The 26,326-nt window shown below is 44.8% G+C and overlaps 1 protein-coding gene across 3 annotated transcripts in view; it reads left to right on the top strand.

The window, feature by feature from the left end:
* Kcnmb4 (potassium calcium-activated channel subfamily M regulatory beta subunit 4) overlaps positions 1-12,655 on the top strand; it is a 57,853-nt gene extending 45,198 nt beyond the window's left edge. Inside the window, exons 3-4 of one of the 3 annotated variants that reach the window (XM_021174634.3) lie at positions 10,363-10,444; positions 12,422-12,655. In XM_021174634.3, coding sequence (XP_021030293.1) covers positions 10,363-10,444; positions 12,422-12,568 — 229 coding nt within the window. In that variant the 3' untranslated portion in view covers positions 12,569-12,655. Of the gene's footprint in view, positions 1-10,362; positions 10,901-12,421 lie in introns of those variants that run through there. The other 2 variants (XM_021174635.3, XM_021174636.3) reach the window with 2 other exon arrangements.
* Positions 12,656-26,326: the final 13,671 nt, after the last annotated feature.

Raw genomic sequence — 26,326 nt, 5'->3', positions numbered from 1 at the left:
GCTCTCTTCAAGGTCCGGGAACCCCAGGGAGACCAGCCAAGTGGAGCTGAGCAGACGCCTGAATACACCACTTTACTAGGAACCCACGGGTGTGGCTGAGCCTGCATTGTTCTGCCCCCTCCTCGGCCCCACCTTTCCGTTTTTACTACATAAGAAGCCCTGTTGATTCCTCCCCCCACCCCACCCCCGCCCCAAGGTATCTTGGGGAAAAAGTGGGTTTTGACCTCCTTTAAAACGCCATCTTTGGACTGCACGCAATATGCCCGGCTGTGTTCAGACAGGAAGGAGACAGATACAGTGATACCCGAGGGGGTCCCTTACCCTGCTCATTTCCTTGAGAACCCAAATGCCGAAGCTCTTGCCAGCCCTCCAAGCGCCCAATGGAATCCCTGCTCGTGTGCTTATTTTTGGGTTTGTCAGCGTGTTTGTCATCTTCTCCCTGGAAACGGTTTCTCACACCCACGTCGCGAGTGTGCGATCTGTGATGATTCCGTGTCCTCTTTGCCTGGAACGAGGGCTGAGAACATGATTCAGCTTAGGGAAATGACACAAAATGCGGCTGTTAGATCTTTCAAACCTGACTCTTTCTTAGGTGTGTGCAGTCTCTCTACAGGAGCAGACCCTGCTGGAAGCAAGCCGATTTGAGCTCTAAGTTCCTAGGCTCCGGGTGTGGCGGGTGTCACGGGGAGAAACTAGAAGACACATTGTTACTTTCTTGTTGCAGTGAGAAAAGCAACTTCAAGGGGGAAGGATTTATTTCGGCTCACAGTTTGAGGGCTCATTCGTGCTATCACTGTGGAGAAGCCTGGAGGCAGGGTGAGAGTGGCTATGACCATGTGATAGGCTCCGAGGCAGCTGGCCACATCACATCTACAGTTAGGAAGCAGAAAGATGAAGGCTGGTGCTAATTTCCTTCCTTCCTTTCTTCCCTTCCCCTCTCCCTCCCTCTCTCCCTCCTTCACTTCCTTCTTTCCTTAAGTCAGAAGTTCATACCCATCTTTCTGCTTGCAAAACTTGATCTTGATACCTGCTCCACCCCACCCCACCCCCACCCCACCGAGAGAAGACAGGAGCCTTCATAGAGGTTACACATAACAGGTGTCGGATGTGACTCTAAAGGCACTAAAGTCACTGTGTGAGTGCAGAGCTGCTGCAGCTCCGTTCTCAGAAAGTCTGTTGAGACACTCTCTGATATGGCCCACATCTGTGGCTGGGGACTGACGGTCCCAGGCACAATCTAGTTCTCTGGAGTGATGCTTATAGGGTAAGCTTAGTGCATAGCTTCTATTGATGTTCCTAATTAGAAGGCTCCAACGTCATCGGGGGCTTTTTTTTTCCCTTGCCTCTGCCAGACATGCCTGTGGTAGAATTAGAACACATGATTTGCATGTTAAACCTGCCGTGTTGGTCAGAGCTGCTCCCTGTAAGCCCACCGTGCTGGATAGGACACGAGAGAAGGAGGAGCAACAAAGGCATCTCTACCAAAAGGAAGCTGCTCATAGGAGCTGTCTGTGACTACGTCCTTATAGCATTCAGGTGGACAAAAGAAGTACCTGGGGAAGACTCAGCACAGCCACCATTCTGGCATGTTTTTTTTTTTTTTGTGTGGGTTTTGTTGTTTTTGTTGTGGTTGTTGTTGTTGTTGGTGGTGTTTTTTGTTTGTTTGTTTTGTTTGTTTGTTTATTTTTCCCGGTGGTGGCAATCATTCTCACAGCAGCCTCTCCTATCTATGCTCAGCATCAGAAGCAACGGAAGTGAGATACTTCCACATCTCATTTAGCTCTCAGGAGTAAGGTAGATTCCATCACCCCACCATTTGTGGCTTGATTAGGAAATGCCCCCCACCCTCCCCACCCCAAGCTCTTGGGTTTGAACACTCCGTTTCCAGCTAACGTCACTGCCTCGGAAAGCTGTAGACCCTTTAGGCGTGGCATCTCAATAGAGGGAGTAGATTTGACTGCTCTTAAATACCGTCCTGCACCTGCAGATTTACTAATACTTTATAACTAACTCAGCGCTGTGCTGCTCCAAGACAACTTACCTGCCCCCTTGCTAACTAGCTCTCCTGCCGCAGTCAGATGCAGGTTTTTAGCTTCTTCCACAATTAGTAGGTAGCCCTGTTGCCACTCTCAGTTGACCTGGGAAGGACAGCGGAGGAAGACTGGAGGGTGTGACTCACAATTACAGATGTGTGGTGAGCATTTTATCTACAGACAGGAACCCAGGGGAGCAAAACCGTGCTTTTGAGAGAACTATCACCCAGGCTTTTTAAAGCCCATACCATAGCATCATTGCTGAGCTCCGATGAGTCAGAATGCGCTGGTAACGGGGAGGGGAGGAAAAACCCTTTCCTCTGTCACACTTGAAATGTTTGTCAACTTCATGTGAATGAAATCAACAGATAATGCATCAGCAGGAGAAAATGCAAACCGACTTGGCGTGTTATTAATTATGTTTTACACAAAGGACCTCAAATCAAAGAAGTGGTTAGACTTAGTGAGGTTAAAGCAAAAAGACTTGGCTTTGCAGAGGTGGAAGTTTGTGGTGATGTTCACCTCTGCACGCTTAAGAGGATTTCCGTGAAGACTGGAACCCTCGGAGAAGAAATTTACGGCAGCCTCGGGTCCCAGAAGTTGTGTGGTCATGCAAATGAGGGAGGTTTCTGGAAGGAGTTGGTCCTGTCTGTTTAATCTCAAATGTCTTCTTCGGCTTAAGCTAACCACCTCCGGGCTTCCGAGTGTGTCCTCACAGCAGAGAAGCTCCGGGTGAAGAGTGCTCCCTGTAAAGGACCTGTGTGGGTAGTCCCTGTCTCCCAAGTGCTCCCCAGGAGATACACACAAGTACTCTCCTGCAGTCACGTGGAAGACAAGTGTGCTCTTCCACCTTCTCGACAAGGCGGCATGATTGCTTCCCTAGCAACTAGACATAGCTAACTCCTCTCAACAGGGACAGCTTGTTTATACTAAACTCAAAATCAACTTATATATTTGTTAGAGATCGCATCCATGGTCTTATACATCTTAATATATATAATATATACTCTACAATCATGTATCTCTGGTTTCCAGCATTCCTATTGGCCGGTCTTCAGTATCTTTCAGTAGAAGGAAAAAAGAAACTTCAGCCAGGCGGTGGTGGCACACACATTTGATCCCAGCACTTGGGAGGCAGAGGCAGGTGGATTTTCTGAGTTCGAGGCCAGCCTGGTCTACAAAGTGAGTTCCAGGACAGCCAGGGCTACACAGAGAAACCCCGTCTCAAAAAACAAAAACAAAACAAAATAAAACAAAACAAAACAAAACAAAACAAAAAAAAAACTTCAAAGATTATTTTTTTTTAAATCAGTAACCAAATTAAATCTGGGATTTTCACTGAGTAGGTTTTAATTCAGTCACCTTCCAGAAGTGTCACAGAATATGATATTGTTAAAAGCCAGAATATTCAATAACACTCTGCCATTGTTTGGGTCCAGAAAGGCCTGTGTGGTTCCAGTACTGGCAGGCATGCTTGCTTCTGAAGGCTGGAGCCTCTCCAAAGGGCTTGAGGCCGCTGAGGCTGTGGTTTAGAAGCAGGTTACAGGACCTTGTCTGCCTTTCCCTTCTGAGAGCACTCACTTTGCCCCGTGTTACCAGCATGTTGCAGTCCCTTACCACAGACCTAAGCCAACTCAATCAGTCAACCGGGTTCTCCAGGGTGGGAGCAAGGATTACACAGAAAAAGACAATCAAACAACGCCGTAGTACAACCCCAGCCTGTTCTGAGGCTGAAGCGGGTTTATTTATTTTTCCCAATCTACTCTTACACCATTTTAATTGCATGCAAATAATCAGGTCAGCTCTAGATTAATGAGCAAACAAGGCAATAAACACAAATAGACAAGGAACAAACAAAGTCCCTTAATCACTGTTTCTAGGGGCTCATCTGAATATCTACGCCTCCTTCACTATCCTAGCCCAAAGTCAGGTTCTTGCCTGAAGCCTACTTCCTTGTCCTGGCCCAATGTCAAATTCCCACCAAGTTCCTAGAAGCGGCCCCAAAACTCTCCACACAAATCTTTCTCCCCCATAAACGAATTACCCCAGCACTTTGTATGTAATTGTGGAGAGCTACCATCTAGCCACAGTAAAGCTTGGCATGTGCATGTGTGTTATGTGTGGAGGTCAAAGGGCAACACTCTTCATTCAGGTATCATTCTTCAGAAACCACTTGTCTTAGTTAGGGCTTTACTGCTGTGAACAGACACCATGACCAAGGCAACTCTTACAAGGACAACATTTACTTGGGGCTGGCTTACAGGTTCAGAGGTTCAGTCCATCATCATCAGGCAGGAGCAGGGCAGCATCCAGGCAGGCATGGTGCAGGAGGAGCTGAGAGTTCTACAGCTTCATCTGAAGGCTGCTAGCAGAATACTGGCTTCCAGACAGCTAGGATGAGGGTCTTAAGCCCACACCTACAGTGACACAACTATTCCAACAAAGCCACACCCACTCCAACAAGGCCACACCTAATAGTGCCATTCCCTGGGTCGAGCATATACAAACCATCACACTACCGTCTTTCCCTTTTTGCCTTGACACAGATCTCTTCACTGACCTGGAGCTCATCAATAGACTACGTTGGCTGACCCGTGAGCCCCAGGGGTCTGCCTGTTTTGGCCTCCCCAGTGCTGGGATTACAAGTGCAGGCCGCCATGGCCAGCATTTCTTTTGTGGGCTCTAGGGATCTAACTCGGGTCCCCATGCTTGCAAGGCAGAAGTACCAGTTCTCCAGTCCCACTGGTGATATTTTATTTAAATTCTTGTTTACATGTTTAAGATTTATATAAACCATTTTGTAAGACTATTTCATAAAACCCATCCCACACACAGATTAAGTTAAGCCGTCAAAGCACACAAGGGTGGCTTTCATGGTGGGTTTTCATCTCCTTGATCTGGAATTGTGAAAGCATTGTTTTAACTCGGTTGTCCTCAGGCGGGATAAACCCTGAGTATTGCTGCAATGCGATTCAGTCCTGCAGGTCCCTAACCTTGGGCTCTGTATGGTAAGAAACCCTCAAGTGATTTTCATCCTTAGCTTTGAGCAACCGCTATCCTGGTCTCTCAGAATGTGGCCCATGCCTTACATTTAGGTAAACGTGCACACAATTTTTTTCCTCTTCTAGGTTAGCCCTAACAAAACATCAAAGTCTCTTGTTTTCTTTGCTTATGTAACAGCAGTTGGGTAACCTGCCTTTCCTTCCCCACCAGCCATGGGTACCCGGGGGCTCAGGAAAGTTTTATTTAAACTAAGCCTGGGGCTGATCTTACTTCTTCATCCTAATTATACTGCCCTTATTTTTTTCTGTCAGGCTAGAGATTTTATTTTATTCAAATGTCCTCTTTGTATTATCCATTTCAGTCTCTTTGCAAAACTAGGCCATGTTGTAAATAATAAATATTATTATTTAAGCAATCCTAGACGCAAACCTAGATGGAGCCTGCTTAGAAACGCCCAGGTGATTTAAGTCAATATTCTTGGTGTCCTTTGGCCTGGCACTTGGGGCCACAGTCATGCTTGTGGAATTGTCTTGACCAAAGTAGTGATGAAACTTTCCCAAAAGTGTAAGCGAAAATATCTCTAATGATACAATATGCCATGAGTAAGGTTTGGTAGTTTGTAATAAATAAGCGCAATATGTAAATGTACAACTTCCATGGCTTGAGAGGACTGGGGTTTGGCAATGCGTACCTTGTAAGAGTAGAGCGTGCACATAACCTTGTAAGGCCCTAGGTGCAACACCCAGTACCCAAGGTAAGGATAATGAGTGGGAGAATTTATATTAAGATCAACTTTAAGTGTATGAGACAGACAAGGCAAGGTGAGAGGAGCTAGGCCAGCAGAAGGAAGTTTTATTGTCTTGCTAAAATGGGTCAAAGTCTGTCAAAGTGTGTAAAAAAACAGTGAGCCAACAAAGGTGATGTCATCGTTACCACAACATTCTTTCTGAGCTGCACTGGTGTTTTCCACGGTTACTCTTCTTTTATGATACTTACGGTGATATTTTCCATTACAATTCCCACATCCTCCAAAAGGACCTTCTTGCTTGCTTTTTTTAAAGTTCTCAGGTACAGAGGAATCATGCTCTGTTTTTTTATTTTTTATTTTTTGGTCTCTCATTTTAAGAGTCCTATAAAAGTAATTTATTCTTCTGGTGTAATTGTTGTCTCCATGGCTTACTGCCTCCATCCTACTGACCTAAGCCTAGTCCTGGAAGCTTCTTGCCTCCATCCAGGCCTAGAATGTTTTCAGTTTCTGAGACTTGCTGCTGAATAAGCCCACCCTTTCTAGTTCTCTCTGAACTCTGGTTGGCTGGTCCAGCTCAGCTGTCCTGGCTCAAACTCCTCTCTCAGCTGACTTAGCCAATCTGCTCTCTCTCTCTCTCTCTCTCTCTCTCTCTCTCTCTCTCTCTCTCTCTCTCTCTCTCTCTGCCTCTGAATTGCTCAGTTTAGCCTCACACTAACTCCAGCAATTTTTCCTAATCTTCTGACTCTTTCTCATTCTCTGGTTCATTTGTCTTTACCTGTGTTTAGCTTGTTCTCTCTTCAATCTGTCTCTGTAAAACTGTCCTGGTGAAACTGCCTCCTTCCTCTCTGTGCTGCTCCACTCCCCCTCTCAACTCTACTGCACTGCTCCCCACGAACTCTGCTGTATCCTGCACTGTACTCTCTTCCTCCTGTACTGCCTGTCTCTCCCTTAAGTAGCTTCCCTCTTCTCTCTCTTTTCATGAGAGATGGGCATTACCCCTTCTGTCAAATCTTTCTCTGATGCATCACTTTGTCTGCCACTCAACGAGACATCACTTTCGAACATGGGTGCTTCCTTCTACAAACTGACTTTACCTTCCTTGTTTGGGATTAAAGACGTGTACCACCATACCTAGACCTAAGCTTTTCTTTACCTGAAACTTGCGCTATACCCAACTGGCCTTAAACTCAGAAATCTGTTTGCTTCCATCTCCTGGGATTAAAGACATGTCTGTATTCATTCCAGCCAGATTGCACAGACCTAGAGGTCTTTGGAAGTGATCCCTTGCCAGAGCAGCCCTGTTCTGAAAGAAAGGTCCTCCACAGAGTTCCTCTTCAGTTCTGCCATATAACTATGGGAAGGAAAATGAATTCTGAGCCAAAGAGAATTCTGGCCTCCAGGCCAGTCAACCTGGAGGAAAGAGATATCTGAGGCAGGAGGGTGCCTTCAATTAAGATGCTGTGAGCCCAACTGGAAGGAGTGAATTGTAGGCCAGAAGAAGCCATTTCAAGGCCATCTCAGTAAACCATATAACCAAGCAACTAGTGACCTGAGATATTAGATTTTCTTATCCAAGGAGATTGTGAAACAGATCTGAGCTGTCCCAAGTAGAAAGAGACATGCATGGTTTTTAAGGAAATGTGTATGATAATATTTTTTTTCTACCTCTAAAGAAGGATTTGTTGAAGTGGTTCAAATTCAGCTCCAATGAGTCATTTTATTTTGTCACTTAAAGCTCTGAAACATAAGTGTTGCTCAAGATCCAGGAGATGGAATTCTAGAAAGTTTCTGAGGAAAACACGCTTTTGGATCCAACAGTTTCCGGTCGCTTCCTTCTCTCCTGCCCGTTTCCTCCCGGTTTTCTCCAGCCCGTGCTCCGTGCTCCAGGTGTGGTGGTTCCAGACTCCCTCGCAGGAGCTCTTTCACAGGCTCAGTTGTTCCTTATTGTGATAATGGCATTCAGTGCCATCCTCAGTAATGACTGGAGAAAGATTACAAAAGAAGCATTTTAATTACTTATGCAAATTACTCATGCAGTTACTATAGTAATAAAAACCGCAGTCCCTTTTCTTCCTTATCCTTTTGTTTTTCATACCATCAATTTCTAGTGCATGGTTCCTTGGTATCAAGTGTATTCATGTTGCTGTGCAACTGACCTTTGTGATGAAGAAAATAGAGCTCCTCTTTGTATCAAGAGTTTCAAAGGTGTAGAAGAGTGTTCTCCAGAGAAAGCATCCTGGGAGACAGCTTGGACCTTCTCTTGCTTGCTTGGGGTCACCTGCCAGCTGTGGGCAGCTGTGGCTGGGAAGAGAGCAGAGGCACTGCTGGCCGAGCAGATTGTAAGGACTCTAGATGTGACGCTGACTGTCTTGTGCCTGGGTTATTCTAGGGCCTTGGCTTCTACTACTCCAGACTGGGGCATAAAGTTTCTTTAAACTTTACATGGAGAGTAAGGCCGCAACACAGGCAGGCTCTTCAGCAGCAGCAAGAAGTTACTTAACAACAAATGGGTGCAGAATGACAGACCACCGACAAAGCCACATCTCTGTGGCATCTTACAGGAGAGAAAAGGATCTGAAGTTAAATGAATGACAGCCCAGATCTTGAAGATAACGGGTTGCTGTAAGGGTAATTGGAGCGATTTCTGCAAGCTAAGTGTGATTTGGGCCTCATTTCTACAAAGATTCTGAGTTAATTTTATTTATTTATTTATTTATTTATTTATCTAGTGAATATGAGTGCTCTATCTGCATATATGCTTGCATGCCAGAAGAGGGCATCAGATCCCACTATAGATGGTTGTGAGCCATCATGTGCTTGCTGGGAGTTGAACTCAGGACCCCAGGAAGAACAGCCAGTGGTGCTCTTAACCACTGAGCCATCTCTCCAGCCCTTCTTCATTCATTTAATATAACTTTTCATTGAAATGCCAGCTAGAATCTCGCTTCATGTGCAAAAATTGACATCCTGCACCAAAGAAGAGAAGCACAAGGGCTCGGTCATTTCAGACTCAGCCTGCACAAGTGTTTCTGCTGGTGCGCAATGATAACCTAACCTTAGGAAGAGAGAAGCACCCAGTGTCCTTTGTAGCCTCTGGGAAATAAGAACTATGATGAAAGGGAACCCCCAGGAGTATGTTTCCCCTCAAAAGACACTGCCCTTAGCCAAAAAAATTTTTTCTAAATATTTATTTATTTATTTATTTATTTATTTATTTTGGACTTTTCAAGACAGGGTTTCTCTTTATAGCCCTGGCTGTCCTGGAATTCACTTTGTAGACCAGGCTGGCCTCGAACTCAGAAATCCACCTGCCTCTGCCTCCCGAGTGCTGGGATTAAAGGCGTGCACCACCACCGCCCGGCACCTCAGAAGCCTTTGATGTTCTTGGGGATAATGGGATAAATTACTTTATGTCTACCTACGTAGAAAGCATAGCTACATGTCTTACCATTGTAGGAAACAGAGCAAACCTTCCTGGGGATGAAATGCCAATCTTTCATCAAATATAAGCCTCTGGCAGGAGAGCTGAACTCCCAGCCATCTGTCTCATCGCCAGAGATGGGCGAGCATGGCTTGTGGAACATGCCCCATCTTTCTTGTCTATTGGAGACAAACAGTAGCAATCGAAGCAGCGTCCACTCGGGCAAGATAGAAACCTACCGCTGACACTTTGCAGGATTAACCAAGAGAGTGGGCAGTGGCTCCGAAGGACGATTAGTTTCACGCAAAAACATGGGACGCTACATTCAGCTCATCCGCGGCCTGCTTATTAATAAAGCCTTTGGTTCATATAGCTAGGCTCGGTTGATCTGAAAACTACCTTTTGAAGCTATGATGTCGTGCTGTGATATTTCAGCGTACTGGTCTGCAGTCAGTTATCTTGGGATGCATGTGGCCTGCAAGTGCTGCAGGTTAGACATGCCTGTGGGCGATATATCTGTCACCCTAACTTGAACAATACATTATTTCCCCCTTTAAAATAAAATCACTTGGCCAGGCAGTGGTGGTGCACGCCTTTAATCCCAGCACTTGGGAGGCAGAGGCAGGTGGATTTCTGAGTTCGAGGCCAGCCTGGCCTACAGAGTGAGTTCCAGGACAGTCAGAGCTACACAGAGAAACCCTGTCTCGAAAAACCAAAAATAAAATAAAACAAAACAAAGTCACTTGGGATCCATCTAAATGCCACACGGAATTTAGGTTTGTTGGGGAATACCCACCCTTCATTTGGCTTCATCCAAGCCCATTGGCCAGTGGGATTAAAGGATCAGGCAGAAAGGGGGAAGCCATTTAGGACGGAGCAAAAAACGACAGCAAAAGGATGCTATACTTTTGACATTTTGCAGCATGCAAATGATCTAATAAGCAGTATGCAAATTTGCACCAATTACTTGATTCGAGAGCTCACAGCTTTTGGAAATGGGTGTGGAGCAGACTGGTACGGTGTCTGCAATCAGAGTCATCACTTTCAAGGGTGATTATTCCCCTGGGCTGGAGAGCACTTGTCGTCTGCAGGTTGTGTAGAGTTTGCTGGGCTGAGAGACTCACTGATCTTCCTTTCCTGTCCTCTCTCTCTTGCAGACCAGAGGACGTTCTCCTACAGCGCACACACGATGAGATTGCTCTCCTGCACTGCTTCCTCTGGCCGGTGGTGGCGTTTGTGGTGGGTGTTCTCATCGTGGTCCTGACCATCTGTGCCAAGAGCCTGGCGGTCAAGGCGGAAGCCATGAAGAAACGCAAGTTCTCTTAACGGGGAGGAGGAGGATTGTGGGAAGCCGAGACCAGAGGTTGCCTCGTCGGCACTCGCCTGCCCTGCAGAGCCCACATTTGGTGGCGCAGGAGATGGAAGGGGCCACAAAAGGCCTCCGAGAGGCCCCTCCCTCGTCGGCAGCAGAAACAGGCACAGTTGGAAGACTGGGGGACTTAACTGCCTGTGTTCCATGTGCTGTAGCAATGGCTAAAGGGTCAAGCTCTTAGCTCTATGGAGTGACTAACTGTTTGGGAAACCCTCAAAGAAGTCGGTTTTCTTTGGAAAGTAACAGTCTATCATTTGTATAGTGTAGTATACAAACCGTTATGATTTATGCTCCTCACAAATATTAAAAGACAGTGCTCTGTGTTCTCTATTTTCTTTTTATGCTTAGATCATCAGGGTATTCAAAGGGGGGGGGTGGATGGTTTTCACTTGATTCTGCTAGACTAAACTCTTAACTTGATTGTGAGTACTAGAATCGACAGAACCACTGACCTTAAGACATAACCGTTGGTTTCCATGAGTACATAGTATCTTGACTCCTACTTGAAGGAGGAATTCTATAGTGCTAGCTCAGTCTACAGCCACTTCCGTCTCTTCAAAGACCTAGAAAATACCCCCCACTGCCTGCCTTTGGGTAGCCATTGTTTCTGGCCAGATGACTTCGTGAGAGAAGGACCTGCTTCCAAAGAAGGCCTGTTCTCGCTCTGGGGACACGGAGTTCTTACGTATCTGTTTATGCTGTTTATTCATTCATTTGAAGTTCTAGGAACTTAAACAAGGGCACTGAGCCACTGAGCCACATTCCCAGCCTCACTTCTCCCCATCCCCTCCTCCTCTTCTTCTTCCTCCTCCTCTTCCTCTCCCCTCTCTCCTCCTCATCCTTCTTCTCTTCCTCCTCCTCTTCTCCTCCCTCTCCTCCCTTTCCTCCTCCTCCCCTCCTTCTCTTCTTCCTCCTCCTTCCTCCTGCTGCTCCTCCTCTTCCTCCTCCTGCTGCTGCTCCTCCTCGTCGTCGTTGTCCTCCTCCTCCTCTTTGGCATATCCTTATCTCTCTGCAGTAGAACGTACACGACCTGAAGGACACTCTTTAGTTCATGGTTAAATATTGTTTTCCTTTAACAAAGTCAGCCCAGGCGGTTGATTTCCCTTGCCTTTGTCCTTGCCCCCATGTTCTGGGTGTCACAGCAGGCTGACTGCTGCAGTTCAGTTTGCTCAGACAGAGCTAGGATGCAGCTTGGCTCACTCCACTGCCGCTGGGCTTTCTGTGCCTTCAAAAGTGTGACAACGCTGGGCGTGGTAGCACACAGGGATCTCTCTGTGTTCAAGGCCAGCCTGGTCTACACAGGGAGTTCTAGGACAGCCAGAGCTCTGTGGTGACACTCTAAGTGCATCCAAGCCATCATCGTTGCATCTGTTCATAGACTGAGTTTCAAATACCAACCATGAGTCTCAGCAGATATTCGATCCCCTCCCCCGGCCCCTATTTACCACCCAGAACCAAGCCTCATTCAGATGAGAAGCATATTTTCAGTGGAGGGGACAACTTAGCAATGGCCTCAGCTTTCTTCTAACCCCTTAGCTTGAAGTTGGGATTTAAGGACAGGCTCCTCTCGGGGGGTTCCACGGGGAGGGGGTGAAAAGGAAGTGAAGGGATGCCTGCCTCTCTCATATCCACACATCACTGTTCTCTCAGCTTCAGAGTGGAAGCTGTCAAGAGCACCCTCGTCCTCCGAGTAAACACTGAAGAACACAAGTCTTTTCTTCTTCTCTCTCTTAATTCAGAGGTTGCAGGCTTCACTGTGAATAGAGCCTGGCGCGCACTATTTATGACATCCTTTGAGGCTGCTGTTGCAGGGCCTTGACTTCAGTTCCCATTTTCTTTTGCAGTATCCTTGTTGTCTTAGCAACATAGAAACTATTCTGAAGTGCCGGGTACCACGAAACCAGGAACGAGAGAAAAATCGTCGTGTTGGCATCACACAGAGGACGATGAAGTCTGTTCTTATGCTCATCCAATTATCTCTGATTAACTAACTGATGATAAAGAACACATAAACCCTAAGAGCTCATGAACGCATATGTCTGTGCTGGAATAAAAGGAGGTGGACACTGTAGTCAACCCGAGTCTTCATTTGTCAATTTGATACTCGTGATTTACATTAAATACATGCATTCATTTAAGCCCAAAGAACATACATGCAGTTGTATGATACAGGGTGATTTGGGGAACAGGATAAACACACCGAATCCATGAAGTCACATGTAGTTTTCATGTCTTGTTTCCAAACAGTTCAATCTGAGGCTCCTTATTTATACTAAGGAGATTGGGTTCATTGAAGATAAGCTTGACTTCTTAATGTTCCCTCTCCCTCTCCCTCTCTCTCTCCCCTCCCCCTCCCTCTCCTCTTCCCCCTCTCCTCTTCCCCCCCTTTCCCTCCCTCCCCTCTCCCTAAGTCAGAAACAGGACCAAACTGCTGTAACACAAACCCCGAGATAGGACAGTTTATGTAAGGTGCATGTGTATTTCTTCCACAGCAATCCAGAGGTAGTTGATAAGTTGAGAGTGAGTAGGCAAGCTGTTTGAGATTTGTCTACATGTATTTCTCTTACAGTTGAAGCTGTCTCAAAAAGGCATGAGTACCCACCAGCCTGGAAAAGAAAGGATGTCGGGGATTAAAGCTATTGCCCTTAAGGACATTGGACCATCACTTGTGCAGCCTATCCGTATTTACCGCACAGTTTTCAGGGCTGCTTGAACCTGTTCTGCAGATAGACACAAACCTCACAAAGGATCTAGGGGGCAGGGGAGCCACTATTGCTAAAGCAAAGGAGGAAGGGAAGTAATGGTAAAGGAAACATGAAAAGAGATGGGGAGAAGTAACAGTCTGCGCTGGATGGAGCAGGCATGGACAGAAGCAGGGCCTTCTTGGCTACCCAACCAGTCTCCTCTCTGGGAAGGGATGCTGTAGTCTGTTGTTTCTGTGGCCTCTGTTGGGAGCTCTAGGAAATCAATGCCAGCCTACTCCATGCAACTCTGAAAAACTGAGGGACATTCCAGGCCATGTGCCGCCTTAGGGACGAAGGAGACTTTTCTAGGCTAGACATATAGTTCATTCAGCTCTCTGTAATAACTGCCGAAACCCAACTCTTGATGTCCCCGAACACCTTCAAGCCCCACTTCACCCTCGGACTCCACATTAGTTTTACAAGCTCTTGGACAGCCAGTGGCTCTTTCTTGGGCCCCAGTAGGAAGCTGAGATCACATACACCCTGGGCTGCTTGTAACATCACTCAGCCAAGCCTAACCACCTGAAAAAAGAAAAGCGAAGCCCTTGATGGATCCACCGGGAACCTGCTGTATCTCCCTGGGAGCCCGCTGTATCTTCTCGTGAGCCCGCTATATCTCCCTGGGAGCCTGCTGTATCTCCCTGGAAGGTATATAGAAAATAAAACTTTTCATGCTGTCTTGGTGTGTATGTATGCGTGATTATCAACACCTGAACTTAAATTCCCAGCACCTTGCTGCATTTTTGGGTGGTGGCGATGGCGGTATTTAAAGTCGACCACAGCATCAACAATATAATCTCATTAAAAAACACGGTAGAGGGCTAGCGAGATGGCTCAGTAGGTTAAGAGCATTGGCTGTTTCTCCAGAGGACCAGGGTTCAATTCCCAGCACCCACATGGCGGCTTACAACTGTCTGTAACTCCAGTTCCAGGGGACCCGACGCCCTCACATAGACATGGATGCAAGGTACAACACCAGTGCCCATCAAATAAATCGTTATTTAAAAGGATGGTCACAGCATTAAAGAGACAATGTCATTAAAACCATAGCAGCAGCCCGGAGAAATGGCTCAGTACGTTAAGCCATTTGCTGACAAGCCTGAGGATCTGTGTTTGACTCTTAGACCCCTGTGGTGAAACAAAAGAATCTACTTCCACAAGTTGCCCACTCTACACCTCCCCCACCCCAGGCACCGTAGCACATGCATGTATCTCACTGAACAAATACATTTAATAAATATATTTCTTTTAAACCCACTAGACTACAAGTCTATATCCTTTCAATCACTTCATTTGAGAATGACTATGAGAGAGAGCTCAGGCCCAGTTCTTCGGCCCTTGTGTGTGGCCTGTGTCTCTGTCCTTCCATTTGATGGCAGCCACCTTGAAAAAAAATGAATTTAAGTAGGAATGGAACACCCTTCCTTTCATCTAGTCTGAGCTGAGTCCTACTGTCTGATCAAAAATTCTTAATGAGGCTGGGCTGTGTGGCACACACCTTTAATCCCAGCACTTGGGAGGCAGAGGCAGGCAGATCTCTGAATTCAAGACCAGCCTGGGATACATATCGAGTTCCAGGACAGCCAGGGCTACACAGAGAAACCCTGTCTTGAAAAAAAAAAAAAAAAAAAAAACGAAACAAAAAGAACAAAAACAAAACACAAAAAACTCAATGAGGAGTTTGAGAAAGACTGACTGATAATCAGATCTTGGGCTGTCAGACTACAGAAGCAGTTGAGCTTCGGGCAAAGGCTGAGACAACTAAAAGCTTTGTCACCTACAGCTGGCCTGTGTTTATTTTATTTTTCCTCTTGTTCTATTTTTTTCATAGCTCCTGCCGGGGCTTGGATATGATTGGCCAACCAGAGGTTCCTTCCATTATCTCATTCTCCAAAAATTAAAGTTAATTAAACTACCTTGCTTGAGTTAATTTAATGATTAAAGTTGTCTTAATCAGTATTTTCATAAAAGCCGAGGGGATGGGTGCGGGGGGGGGGGGAGAAACTCTGTTCTTCTGCTGGAGTAAGACACTTCAGAAGTGCAAGGAGTGGGGTTTCCTCAGGCAGGATTATGTTGGGGACAGCCAGCCCAGTTGGGGCTACATAAAGGATATGAGCAATGGGATCTCTAGGTTTGTTTTTATGTCTGTATTCAGAGTTTTCCATCACCTGCCAATCGCCGCTGTAGTCACAAGCAAGAAAACAGAACTAACCCGGACGTCCATCAGAAGATGCATGCATGATAGAACATAGCGCATTTGCACAGGGTAATCTCATTCATCTGGAAAGAGAAATGGACGCCACGAACCATTCAGGAGAACGGATGGATCTGGGAAGGGTAATATCCAGCGGCATGACCCGGATGCAGAAAGACAAAAACCATATGTGCTGTTTCATATGCAGATTGTAACCTGTAAGGTACACATCATATGTAAATGGTGCAAATATCAGTAAAGCAAATATCAGTAAAATCTAAGAAAAAACCAGAAGGGAGAGCAAGAGGGTAGAAATAGATGCTAAGGAACGATGGTATGGTGGTACAAGATAAAAATTCACAAGGAAGACGTAAGGAACGGGAAGGGGCATGCTGGGAAGAGAGATGGAAGCAATCTGCTAACGTGCACTTTGAGTGAAAATGCCACAATGGCACCTACTGTCTGGTATGCCCATTAAAGTTACTGAAAAAATAAGCACAAACATTAAAATGCATTCTAATTGTAAGAAAAGAACGTATTCTGGAACGTGGACATATGTGTTGGCTTTGGTTTGTATGTTTGTTTAGTGTATTTTTAAATTTTGTTTTGACAAAAAGTATCTTGGGTCGCTCAGTCCATCCTTATAATTAATATGTAGCTGAGGCTGGCTTCAAGTGTGACGTTCCTGCCTCCATTGCCCGAGTCTCAGGATTACAAGCATCTACGGCCACACCCAGTTTTAGAACGTGGAGACTTAAAATATTGTAGGAGATAAGAAGAGACTCAGAGGGTGCCATTTCAGGAAAGGACAAGGATCCAGCAGGGGCTTATTAGAATAAATTCTACCTCTCGGGAGTAATTATCGAAGAACTGAAATAGAACGTGAGATTCTGAACTTGGAATCTGGGCTCTCCTTGCCTGCTGGTCTTTGCTCTGGGGTAAGATGGCCTGCTTGGACAGACATCTCAATTATGAAGTGGTGCTGACACTGGATCCTTAGTGAGGGTTAAGGGCAAGTGTAAAACATTAGTGCACAGCTCTGTCAGTAAACGCTAACCATAATGCTGATGGTGATTGGGCTTGATTGCAGTAGTGCGATGTCAATAAAAATGAAAAATAACGGTCTCAAAGCAGATTCAGGAGATAAAATTCTAGGCCTTTGGTCCTCTGGTTCTTCTTTCTTAGTCCCTACCAAGGTAAAAGATCAGTGCTGAGTTTTGTCCTTTTCTGAAGTTCTATCATTAGCTCCTTTTATTTCTAGAACTCAAACTTAAAAAAAAAAATCACCTCTGATATCTATTTTTAAAAGAGCAGATACCCTAAGTTCTCTACTTTGTTCAGCCCTAATACATTGATGTTATTGAAAAGGTTTGGCCTCACCGTACTTTGCAATTTCCAGAATTATTAAAAGATAAGTCATCTCTTTGATGAAGAGCAATTACCGGCATTCTTTCTTTTCTTAGACGTGGAATCCAGAGAGCACCGTCCTCTTCGTCCATTCTTCAGAGAACACAGCAAATGACTGCGGTCCTTTTTGCATGATTAATGCACCCTTTAAAAGAGGCAACATTCCTACATAAGTCCAAAAAAGTCTGGAATATATAAAACGTATTTGTATCTCCTTAGCAAGTCTCTGACCCAGGATAATTCTTACTCTCCCAAAACACTGCTAATGTGCTTGATGGGTACCACTGTCCCAGCACTGCAAGACAGTTAGAAAAGATCCAATTAGGATCTGAGCTCCCACACAGCATTTAGAAGTGACGATAAATTCAAATGAGACCACCCCGAGTCTGTGGAGGACTTGGAGGTGTTTGAAGTCTGAGACAAATGCTTTTCTTCTTGCAAAAGTCAGCGATAATTAAAGGTCAGAAATATAGTAACCTCTGAGAGGTCTAGCATTCATGGTCACGGAGGGGCAGTGAGAGTTAATGAGATAAAGTCAAAGCAAGAGTCGTGCCGACGTCACAGGATGTGCCGGATTAAATGCCAGTTGTTGCTCACAGTTAGTAAAGGTCTCTAGAGCGTCAAAGTCACTGCCAAGGACACTCCACACAGTTCTCCTCATCTGAAGCTGAGCTGTGTTTCCACTTTGCCCAGGTCTCCGTGATTCACAGCACAGGACATGAGTCACACTGATGGACACTTGTTCCATTTAGTGAGTGGACTTGAATCTGCTCTAAGCTTAGTATGGCCTTGGGGAAGCAGCCTCTGTTCTGGATTCTTTGTACTCTACATACAGCATTGAAAAGCAGGATTCCAGGTAGAATCCAGGCAAGCATTTCTGAGACTGGGATGGGGAGGTGAGTTTATGCAGCATCTTATGGCCTGATGCAACAAAGCTGACTCCCCCTAGCAATGACACCTCTCGATGGTTAATGTCGACTGTCAGCATCACAGGATCTAGAATCGTCTTGGAGAGAAATCTCAGAGCACTACTGTGAGAGTTTCTAGATTAGGTTAATTGAAGTGGGAAGGTTGATCTTAAATGTTGGGGGGCGGGGCAGCAGCATCCTATGGCCCAGGGTCTCAGACCAATTAAAAAGGGATTAAATGAGCGGAGCACCTGCATTTACCTCTCCGTACTTCCTGAATGTGGCTGCAATGTAACCTGCTGCCCCAAGCACCTGTCATTATGCCTTCTCTATCATGGGACCCCCAGACCCATGAGCTGAGGGGGACCCACACTTCCTCAAGCTGTTTGTTGTCAAGTATCATTTTATCACAGAAATGAGAAAAGTAACTAAGAACACACATGTGGCCTCCCTTCCCCCAGCCTGGAACCTGCTTGCTCAAGGGTGGAGCTACGTGCTCATTCGTCCTGTCACGCCTACCTACTGCTGGAACCTGCCTTTGCTGCCTGGAGGCACACACGTGTTCGTCCTGCTACTGGACCCTGAGTTACTTGGCGGGATATTGGGTTCCCTCCCCCTTCCTTTATAACTGAGTGTCTGGAATTAGTAAAATTGAGCCTTGATCAGAATGTTTGTTGTCTTGGCTCCATTGTTTCTTCCGCCCTGTCTAGATTCCTCTCTTTTCAGCCTGAACTGCCATTCTCAGTTGAACCGTTCGTGTTGTGGACTGCAGGCAGGCCGCAACAGTTGGCGCCAGAACTGGGACCTGAAGAATGGCAGAGGGATGCTAAGAGAAACGACTGCTGTGTGGAGCTCCACAAGAAAGGAAAGGATCTTCGTATTGGAGGAGCATCGGAGCAACGGACAGGTACACATGCTAGCGCTAGCCTAAAATTTCAGTTTTGTAAAGTGTTGCTGAGGATGCGGTAGGATACGAATCAAGTTTGAATCAGTGCTGACCCAACACTGTTTCTGCTTGGGGTCAGTAGTTTGTTAATCGGAACTAGATCCGGAGACAGGCGGTGTGCCGCGGCTTTTTAGAAAGCTGCTTAGGTGGAAGAAGGAAGGGTTCAAAGTAAGAAATCTTTTAGATAAGATAGATAGCTGTTGTCCATGGTTCAAAGAAGAAGAAACGATAGATTGTGGAACCTGGGAGAAAGTTGGTGAGGCCCTGAAGCGAGTTAAAGTTTGAGATTAAGCTTCAGAGGCTGAGTCTCTTAAGATATTTCTAGTTTAGATAATGATTAATGTGGTTCCTATCCTAAATAGTAAAATTTAAGATAAGATATAAAGCAATGCCTCTTTATTAAAGCATTAAAGCTTGCTTTAATAGGTATTCATAGGTATTAATTGATATCCAAACTTCGTAATATGATAGTAATGCTTCTAATATTGATTTTAACAGTGATAAATTGTTTTAAACATAGGTTTTGCTTTCCCAAAGTTGTAGGTATTATCCTAACCTTGCACAAAAACTTAAAAATTATGGTTAAAACTGCCATTGTTCCATTGACTGCAGCTTGCAGTTTGATTGCAAATTTAAGATTAATGCTCAGATTAAAAAGTATTTTACCTTTGAGTCAATACAGGGCTCTGGGCAGTCCCAGAGCAGCTTGTGGCCCTTTCTTTTGTTTTGCAAACAATGCCTAAAAAAGTTTTTCCCTGTGTTCAAGAAAATTTCTTTTTAACAGTGTTACAGATCTATTCAGATGTTTAAAATAATGCTTAAATTCAAAGATTTTTGCTTCTAGTAAACTGGTAATCACTAGAAAATTTTGCCTCTACGTATGGCTAATATAGCTTTACATTATGTAAGAAAAATGTTTATTGTTTCTGCTTCTTTACAAGAAGCCAAAAGTTTTAATCTTTCAGTATATATTGTTTCCTAAGTGGAAAGTATTTTATTAACTAATGCTTCTCAAGGGAAGTTTACCTTAAATCCTTGCTTGTCATTTTTCCAGTTTAGACTAACTTCTAGCCTTTTAACTTTATGGCAATAGTACATCAGAGACTGTATATTCAGACTTAGTAAAATTAGTCATTTAATAGAGTCACAATGATTTTTCACTATTCTTCAGTGTGACCAGCCATTCTAACTCAATCTTAGACTGGTCTAATATTCAGTTCAATTATTAGATATTCCTATATTCTAAATTACCTAGCAAAGTTAATTCAGAGCATTTCCCCCAAGGTCACCAAAGGCTCATCTTGCCTTCACCTTATTTGTCCTAAACTTTTTGCAAACTGACATTAAAGGTCAGTCTGCAGCGGAACGCCACTGGCACCCAGTTACTTCTAATTCTTATGCATTGGTAAAATGGAAGGACGCCCTGACTAATAAATGGAAGGGTCCAGATCCAGTTCTAATCTGGGGAAGAGGCTCGGTTTGTGTTTTTTCACGAGATGAAGATGAAGCACGGTGTCTACCAGAGAGATTAATTCGTCAGGTAAACACAGATTCTGTCTCTTCTCGAAAGTATCATTCTAAAGACTAAAATTCCTCTTGAGCTGGGAGTGGAAGCTCTTAGAAAAACTGTTTTCCTCTGAGCCAATTCCCCTACAAGAGGCCAGAGATTAACTTTAGCTTTACAATTTGCATCTAAATAAAGTACCTTGACTTCTCCAAACAGAAAATTTACATTGCTACACTCTCATTGTTTAGAATTCTTCCTTTTCTCAAGCAGGTCAATCTACATTCTCCAGTTCTCCGCCCCTAAGAGCAAACAGGTGGTACTGCTAATCTCCCTTCCAAGGACATCCCAGCATGTGGCTTTTCAGTCTAAGATAAGATTTAGATTTACCAGGAGAGCTAGGGAAGTAGAAATTTCATATATATTTACAGAGATTAGTTCTTATTTTGATAGAGATGGGCTTAGTCCCTTAGCTGGCCTCTGGCTTTTCACCCTTGCTGTTACTGCAAGGTGTCCTTAGTTCCTCAGGCTACTGGGAATAACAGAGATGAAGAGGAAAGACTTTCAGCTCCTATTTTAACCAAAATTAATGGTGTTAATACTGACATAATTCTTGTCTAGGCCTTGCTAAATCTGAGGTTGACAAGTCTCATATAGAGACCGCGCATAAACTCAGAACTGCGCTACTGATTCATAATCATATGAATACAGTATGGGTACCGCTTGGCGCAGGAAATTACTGCGGAGGGAAGGTCCAGCTTGACCGTTTCTGAGTTCCCTGTGCGACACACCTGATTTGAAAGAGGTTGGTATCCGATTCCAGCTAAAAACCAAAAATACTTAAGGCTCTGCCTCCCCTCCCCAAAAGATACCAAGAACCACAGATGTGAGTTGTTATAATGCTCACGGGAGGAATCAGGTCAATGTCCACCCAAGTCAAGGTTAAAGGCCCACTCATCTATGGATGAAAAGAATCATTTGATCACCTCTGTTAAGCATTGCCTATTTAAACTTAATTAATAGGGGGGAGAGAGGTTGGAGACCTTGCTGTCATAAGGGCAAGCCCTTCACTGCCTCCCACCCAAAAAAAAAAAAAAAAGCCAACTGGCCTTGTACTAGGAGCCAGCCAGTCTTACCCCCTTCTCCCTGTTTCCCCGCCTGCCATCAAAAATTGCGGATAATTATCAGTTCAGTGTTATTCTAAAATTGTTTAGTTAAACTCAGCCAGGGTTCCAACGCCCTACTTAAAATGCAAACAGGTAGCTATCTATTCAGCACTAATTAGCATTATAAAGTCAGAGCCTACAGCCCAGCGCTGCTATTCAGTCAGTGCTTTAAAGACAGTCTTAGCCAGATACAGTTTACCATTAGAAAAGTTAGGGAATCCCACGGAAACAGGTTTTTTCTTTATCCCTAAAAAACTCAGGCAGAACTATTGAACATAGATAATTTTTCTGCCTCAGGCCACCCCCTTTTTTATTTTTGTTTTGTTATCTAATGGGAGGAAATGTGGCCTCCCTTCCCCCAGCCTGGAACCTGCTTGCTCAAAGGTGGAGCTACGTGCTCATTCGTCCTGTCACGCCTACCTACTGCTGGAACCTGCCTTTGCTGCCTGGAGGCACACACGTGTTCGTCCTGCTACTGGACCCTGAGTTACTTGGCGGGATATTGGGTTCCCTCCCCCTTCCTTTATAACTGAGTGTCTGGAATTAGTAAAATTGAGCCTTGATCAGAATGTTTGTTGTCTTGGCTCCATTGTTTCTTCCGCCCTGTCTAGATTCCTCTCTTTTCAGCCTGAACTGCCATTCTCAGTTGAACCGTTCGTGTTGTGGACTGCAGGCAGGCCGCAACACACACACACTCACACACACACACACTCTCACACACACACACACTCACACACACACACACTCACACACACACACACCACACACATACACACACACACTCACACACACACTCTCATACACACACACTCACACACACACTCACACACACACACTCACACACACTCACACTCACACACACACTCACACACACACACTCACACACACACACTCACACACACACTCACACACACGCTCACACCCACGCTCACACACACACTCACACACACACTCACACACACACACACACACACACACACACTCACTCATTCACTCACTCAACCCACTCACTCACTCCATTTCTAAGATGTATGGCTGAAATGATACTTGACTGGCCATGAGAACGCAGGGGGAGGAAGTCTAGACCAGATGGACCATGAGGAAGTAAGAATCAAGTTCATGATTGGGATGGTGTGGATATGTTTTTGAGGAACTCTTTCTGGACCAACTAACCTGTCTGTCCTTGTCACAGGGGGCTATAGAGTATAACCAACGAAACATTTGCTGACCGACTGTGGGGTGCATAGCAATACATACATAGACTATTAGACAATTGATATTAGATGTATATTGTCTCTACAGTCTTTCTCTGGTCTCATGCTTTCTCTGGCTTGACTTATGACCTCAACTGTGATTCCCAGGCTACTCATCCTTGTGTTCAGCCATTGCCACTCTATTTTGTCTGGCCTTTACTTACCCCAAGCCCTTCCCATATGGTCTTATCTCCGATACATGCTTAGGTCTCTGTTTCTAGTTTTTAAACAAACAGACATCGACAGGAAAAAAAAAGTGTGATACATATCAGATAACTTGAGGAATAACGATCTGCCTTGGATAACTTGTTCTGGAAACTTGTTCAGAGCAAGGTGCGGCCATTTCCTGATATCCCAGCCTTTGTCCTGTATATCCTCGAGTACAAGTGCACTGTTTTTCTTGGGGCCTGTGGATCTGTCCCATGCTTTGGTACTGACTTCTCATTGTATTTGCATATCTGACTCCACATCTATCAGTTCTAGCTAAAGTATTGACTCTCCCCGAAGCATTTTGTAATCATCCATGCAAATAGACTTACCTAGGTCTCCTTCATTCTGCATTTCTCCTTTATAGTTTCTATTGGTATTTATACTTACTTATTTGTCTAGTCTTACCTTGCCCAGTAGATTGTAGGATTCATGAAAGTAGGACAGTGTTGGCAGATTTTCTTTTCATTCATTGGCCATTTATGAATGGATGGATGGATGGATGGATGGATGGATGGATGAATGACTCTCCAGCCTAATTAAATCCTTTATACACATCATTTCCTATATTCTCCTCTATCTTGAGAAACTTATGCCCACCTGCAACCCATTATTCTTGCTTTAAGAATTAACACTTGGTCCTGCCAGATGCCATGAAAACATGTACCCATCTCTATTACTGTAAGAATGAACCATATGCTATATGACTGTTTGTTAACTAATTGACTCTTCCTTACCTCCTCATGTCAAGAAATATATCTCACTGATCTTCTGACCCCCTAATCACAATAACAAGAAGTAACTTCTAGCTACTGGTCAATTGTTTGTTTGTTTGTTTGTTTGTTTTTGTTTACCTGAGAGTTCTTTATCTAGCACCACTTCACATTCTTCAGAACTTCCAGTGTTAGTTGCTTAGCACAGAGTCTGAGACAAAACTATCCCTAGAAATGTAAATTAGCACATCACAAATAGATATTGAGGTGAGCCTTTATGTGAAACCTCATAGTCAGATAGTGGTGGCACACACCTTTAATCCCAGCACTCAGGAGGCAGAGCCAGGCGGATTTCTGAGTTCGAGGCCAGCCTGGTCTACAGAGTGAGTTCTACACAGAGAAACCCTGTCTCGAAAAAAAGAAAACATCAACAAACAAAACCAGACCGAAACAAAACAAACAATAAAAAGAATAAGGAAATATTTTGTTTTTAATATATAGCACTCTTGAAACGAACAGCAGAAAAGGGCACTGTGTTCGCCACCAAATTACCTCAGAATTTGGCAATTTAAAACAACACAGGACATTTATTATCTTTTGCAACTTCCGAATCAGGAAGTCAGGAATCAAAAGGGAACTTCACTATAACTCTGAATTACTCCTGATTGTCCAATCAGTGCGCTGATGTGTTGCCTTGCAGTGGAATAAACATGAGAAGCAGGTGGCACAGAAGAGCTCCAACAAGGAGCTTTGATAAGGACACAGCCACTCATTTGGCAGAAAAAGCAGACAAATTGCAGTTGTTTTTCTCTTGACAGGCACGGATAGATTTCTAAGAGATATCGCCAGAGACTTGGAGACGGGGTTTTCTGTGCCCCCGGGGAGCTTCTGGGAGCAGAACTAGACCATGTGTGACCTCTGTTCACGCCTCCCTCTCTGTGAACAGCCTGCAGCCAGAAATAAGAAAGCTAACATATAAACGGAGATTGAAATTAGGGTCGGAAATAGCCTTGTTGCTGGATCTTTAACACCTCACTGAGGTTTCTCAAAGAGTCCTCAGAATAAACCGACACTTTTACAGACGGAACTGCCAGCAGCATCCAAGGCATGAAGCCTTGATGAAGGAGACTGCAAATAATGGAGCCAGGAGAGGTACTGGGAAAAGGACTCATGCTGGCTCCAAACTCAACCAGAAACCCTGTAAGGGTCCAACAGAGGGGCTTGTGAGGGGCACCAGGGACCTGGTCATCCATTTTATCCTTTGAAATGAAAAATAATAATAAAATAGAACAGGGAAGGACATGACTGCTCCTAGGTATGGTGGAGGAGAAAGTTTACTGTAGATGTGAGGGAGCACATAGGCAGAGGCAGAATTGTCTGGGAGAGGCCAGAGTGAACATGACCAGACTGAGCTGGGCCTTATGAACAGAGAATGGGAGGGAGAGCCAGAGAGGAGTCACTGACCAAAGGAGACAGCCTGGACCAAGAGACTGGCCAAGAGGGTAAAGGGTAGGCCTAAAGGAGAAGGACCAGGGCAGTAAAATGGATGGAAGGGTAGCTGGAAGAAGGGCAGTCCAGCCCTGGGGCTGGAGGAGTTTAGGAGAGAGGGCGGGGTATGCCAGCCATATAGCTAGGGACTGAGGGATGCTGAGAGAAGCTGGTGGCCAGGTCTGCTTTGATATCTTAAATAGGCACCTCAGCCTTTTGTCCCAGGTTTGAGACCTGACACCCTTAACTTCACAGGGTGAGGTTTTTGTTTGTTTGTTTGGTTTGGTTTGTTTTAATACTGTAAGGCATCCTTGTGAATGCCTTTGATATTGTGTGTCACAGCAGCACTGTCTTGTCACCTCTCCCTCGGGGGTAATAAGCTACTAAGGGTGATGGGAAGCCCTGATAACCCTGAGGCACTCCTCCTATCCCAATGCAGATCTCTCACCTTTGTCTTGTAACTAAGAAACATTCCTCCGTCCTTTCTGGTGCCATCTGCCAACTGGATTGGGAGAGATCAGCTGGGCAGGCAAGTGCATTGGATTCACTCCTACCCCGAATGTAACTTCTGGAAAAGTCTGTGAGGACTTTTTACACCTGGTCTGTGGACAGCTTGGAAACTACTGGCTTACTGGTGTGCTTTTGTCAAAATTAAACCCCAGTTGAAGATACCCATGGACTGCTAGACTTGGTATGGACTGATGGTACCAACTTAGGAGAGTGGAGGAGAAACGATTCTGTATCCTCCCCAGTCCAGCGGCTGAGCCCTGCATACTAAACTGACAAGACTTTTTTGTTTTGTTTTGTTTTGTTTTGTTTTGTTTTGTTTTGTTTTGTTTTGTTTTGAATGCTGCTGCAAGCTTCTTTAATGTGCCCATTGGTCCCAGTTCCCGATTAGCTACCATTGTCTGAGTCTGCAATCCTTGGTCTCTCAGGCAGTCCTCAACTAGGTCTTCCTGCTCTTCCCTGGCGTTTACATAGAGGTGGACCCGCCCTGTGTGTGTGTGTGTGTGTGTGTGTGTGTGTGTGTGTGTGTATATATACATATATATATATATATATATATATATATATATATACATGAAACAAGAGATTATTAACAAGAGAAACATATATGTGTTTATATCTATCTATGTCTATACCTATGCCTATACCTGTATCTCTCAATATATCATATCACATATGATATAGAGATAGAGATGTAGATGTAGAGGCTTTC

Source organism: Mus caroli, unplaced genomic scaffold (genome assembly GCF_978045245.1).
Source record: "Mus caroli unplaced genomic scaffold, Mus_caroli_1 scaffold_9, whole genome shotgun sequence".
Lineage (NCBI taxonomy): Eukaryota > Metazoa > Chordata > Mammalia > Rodentia > Muridae > Mus > Mus caroli.
Note: the sequence above shows the minus strand (reverse complement) of the source record. Positions and strands in the feature narration are given on the sequence as shown.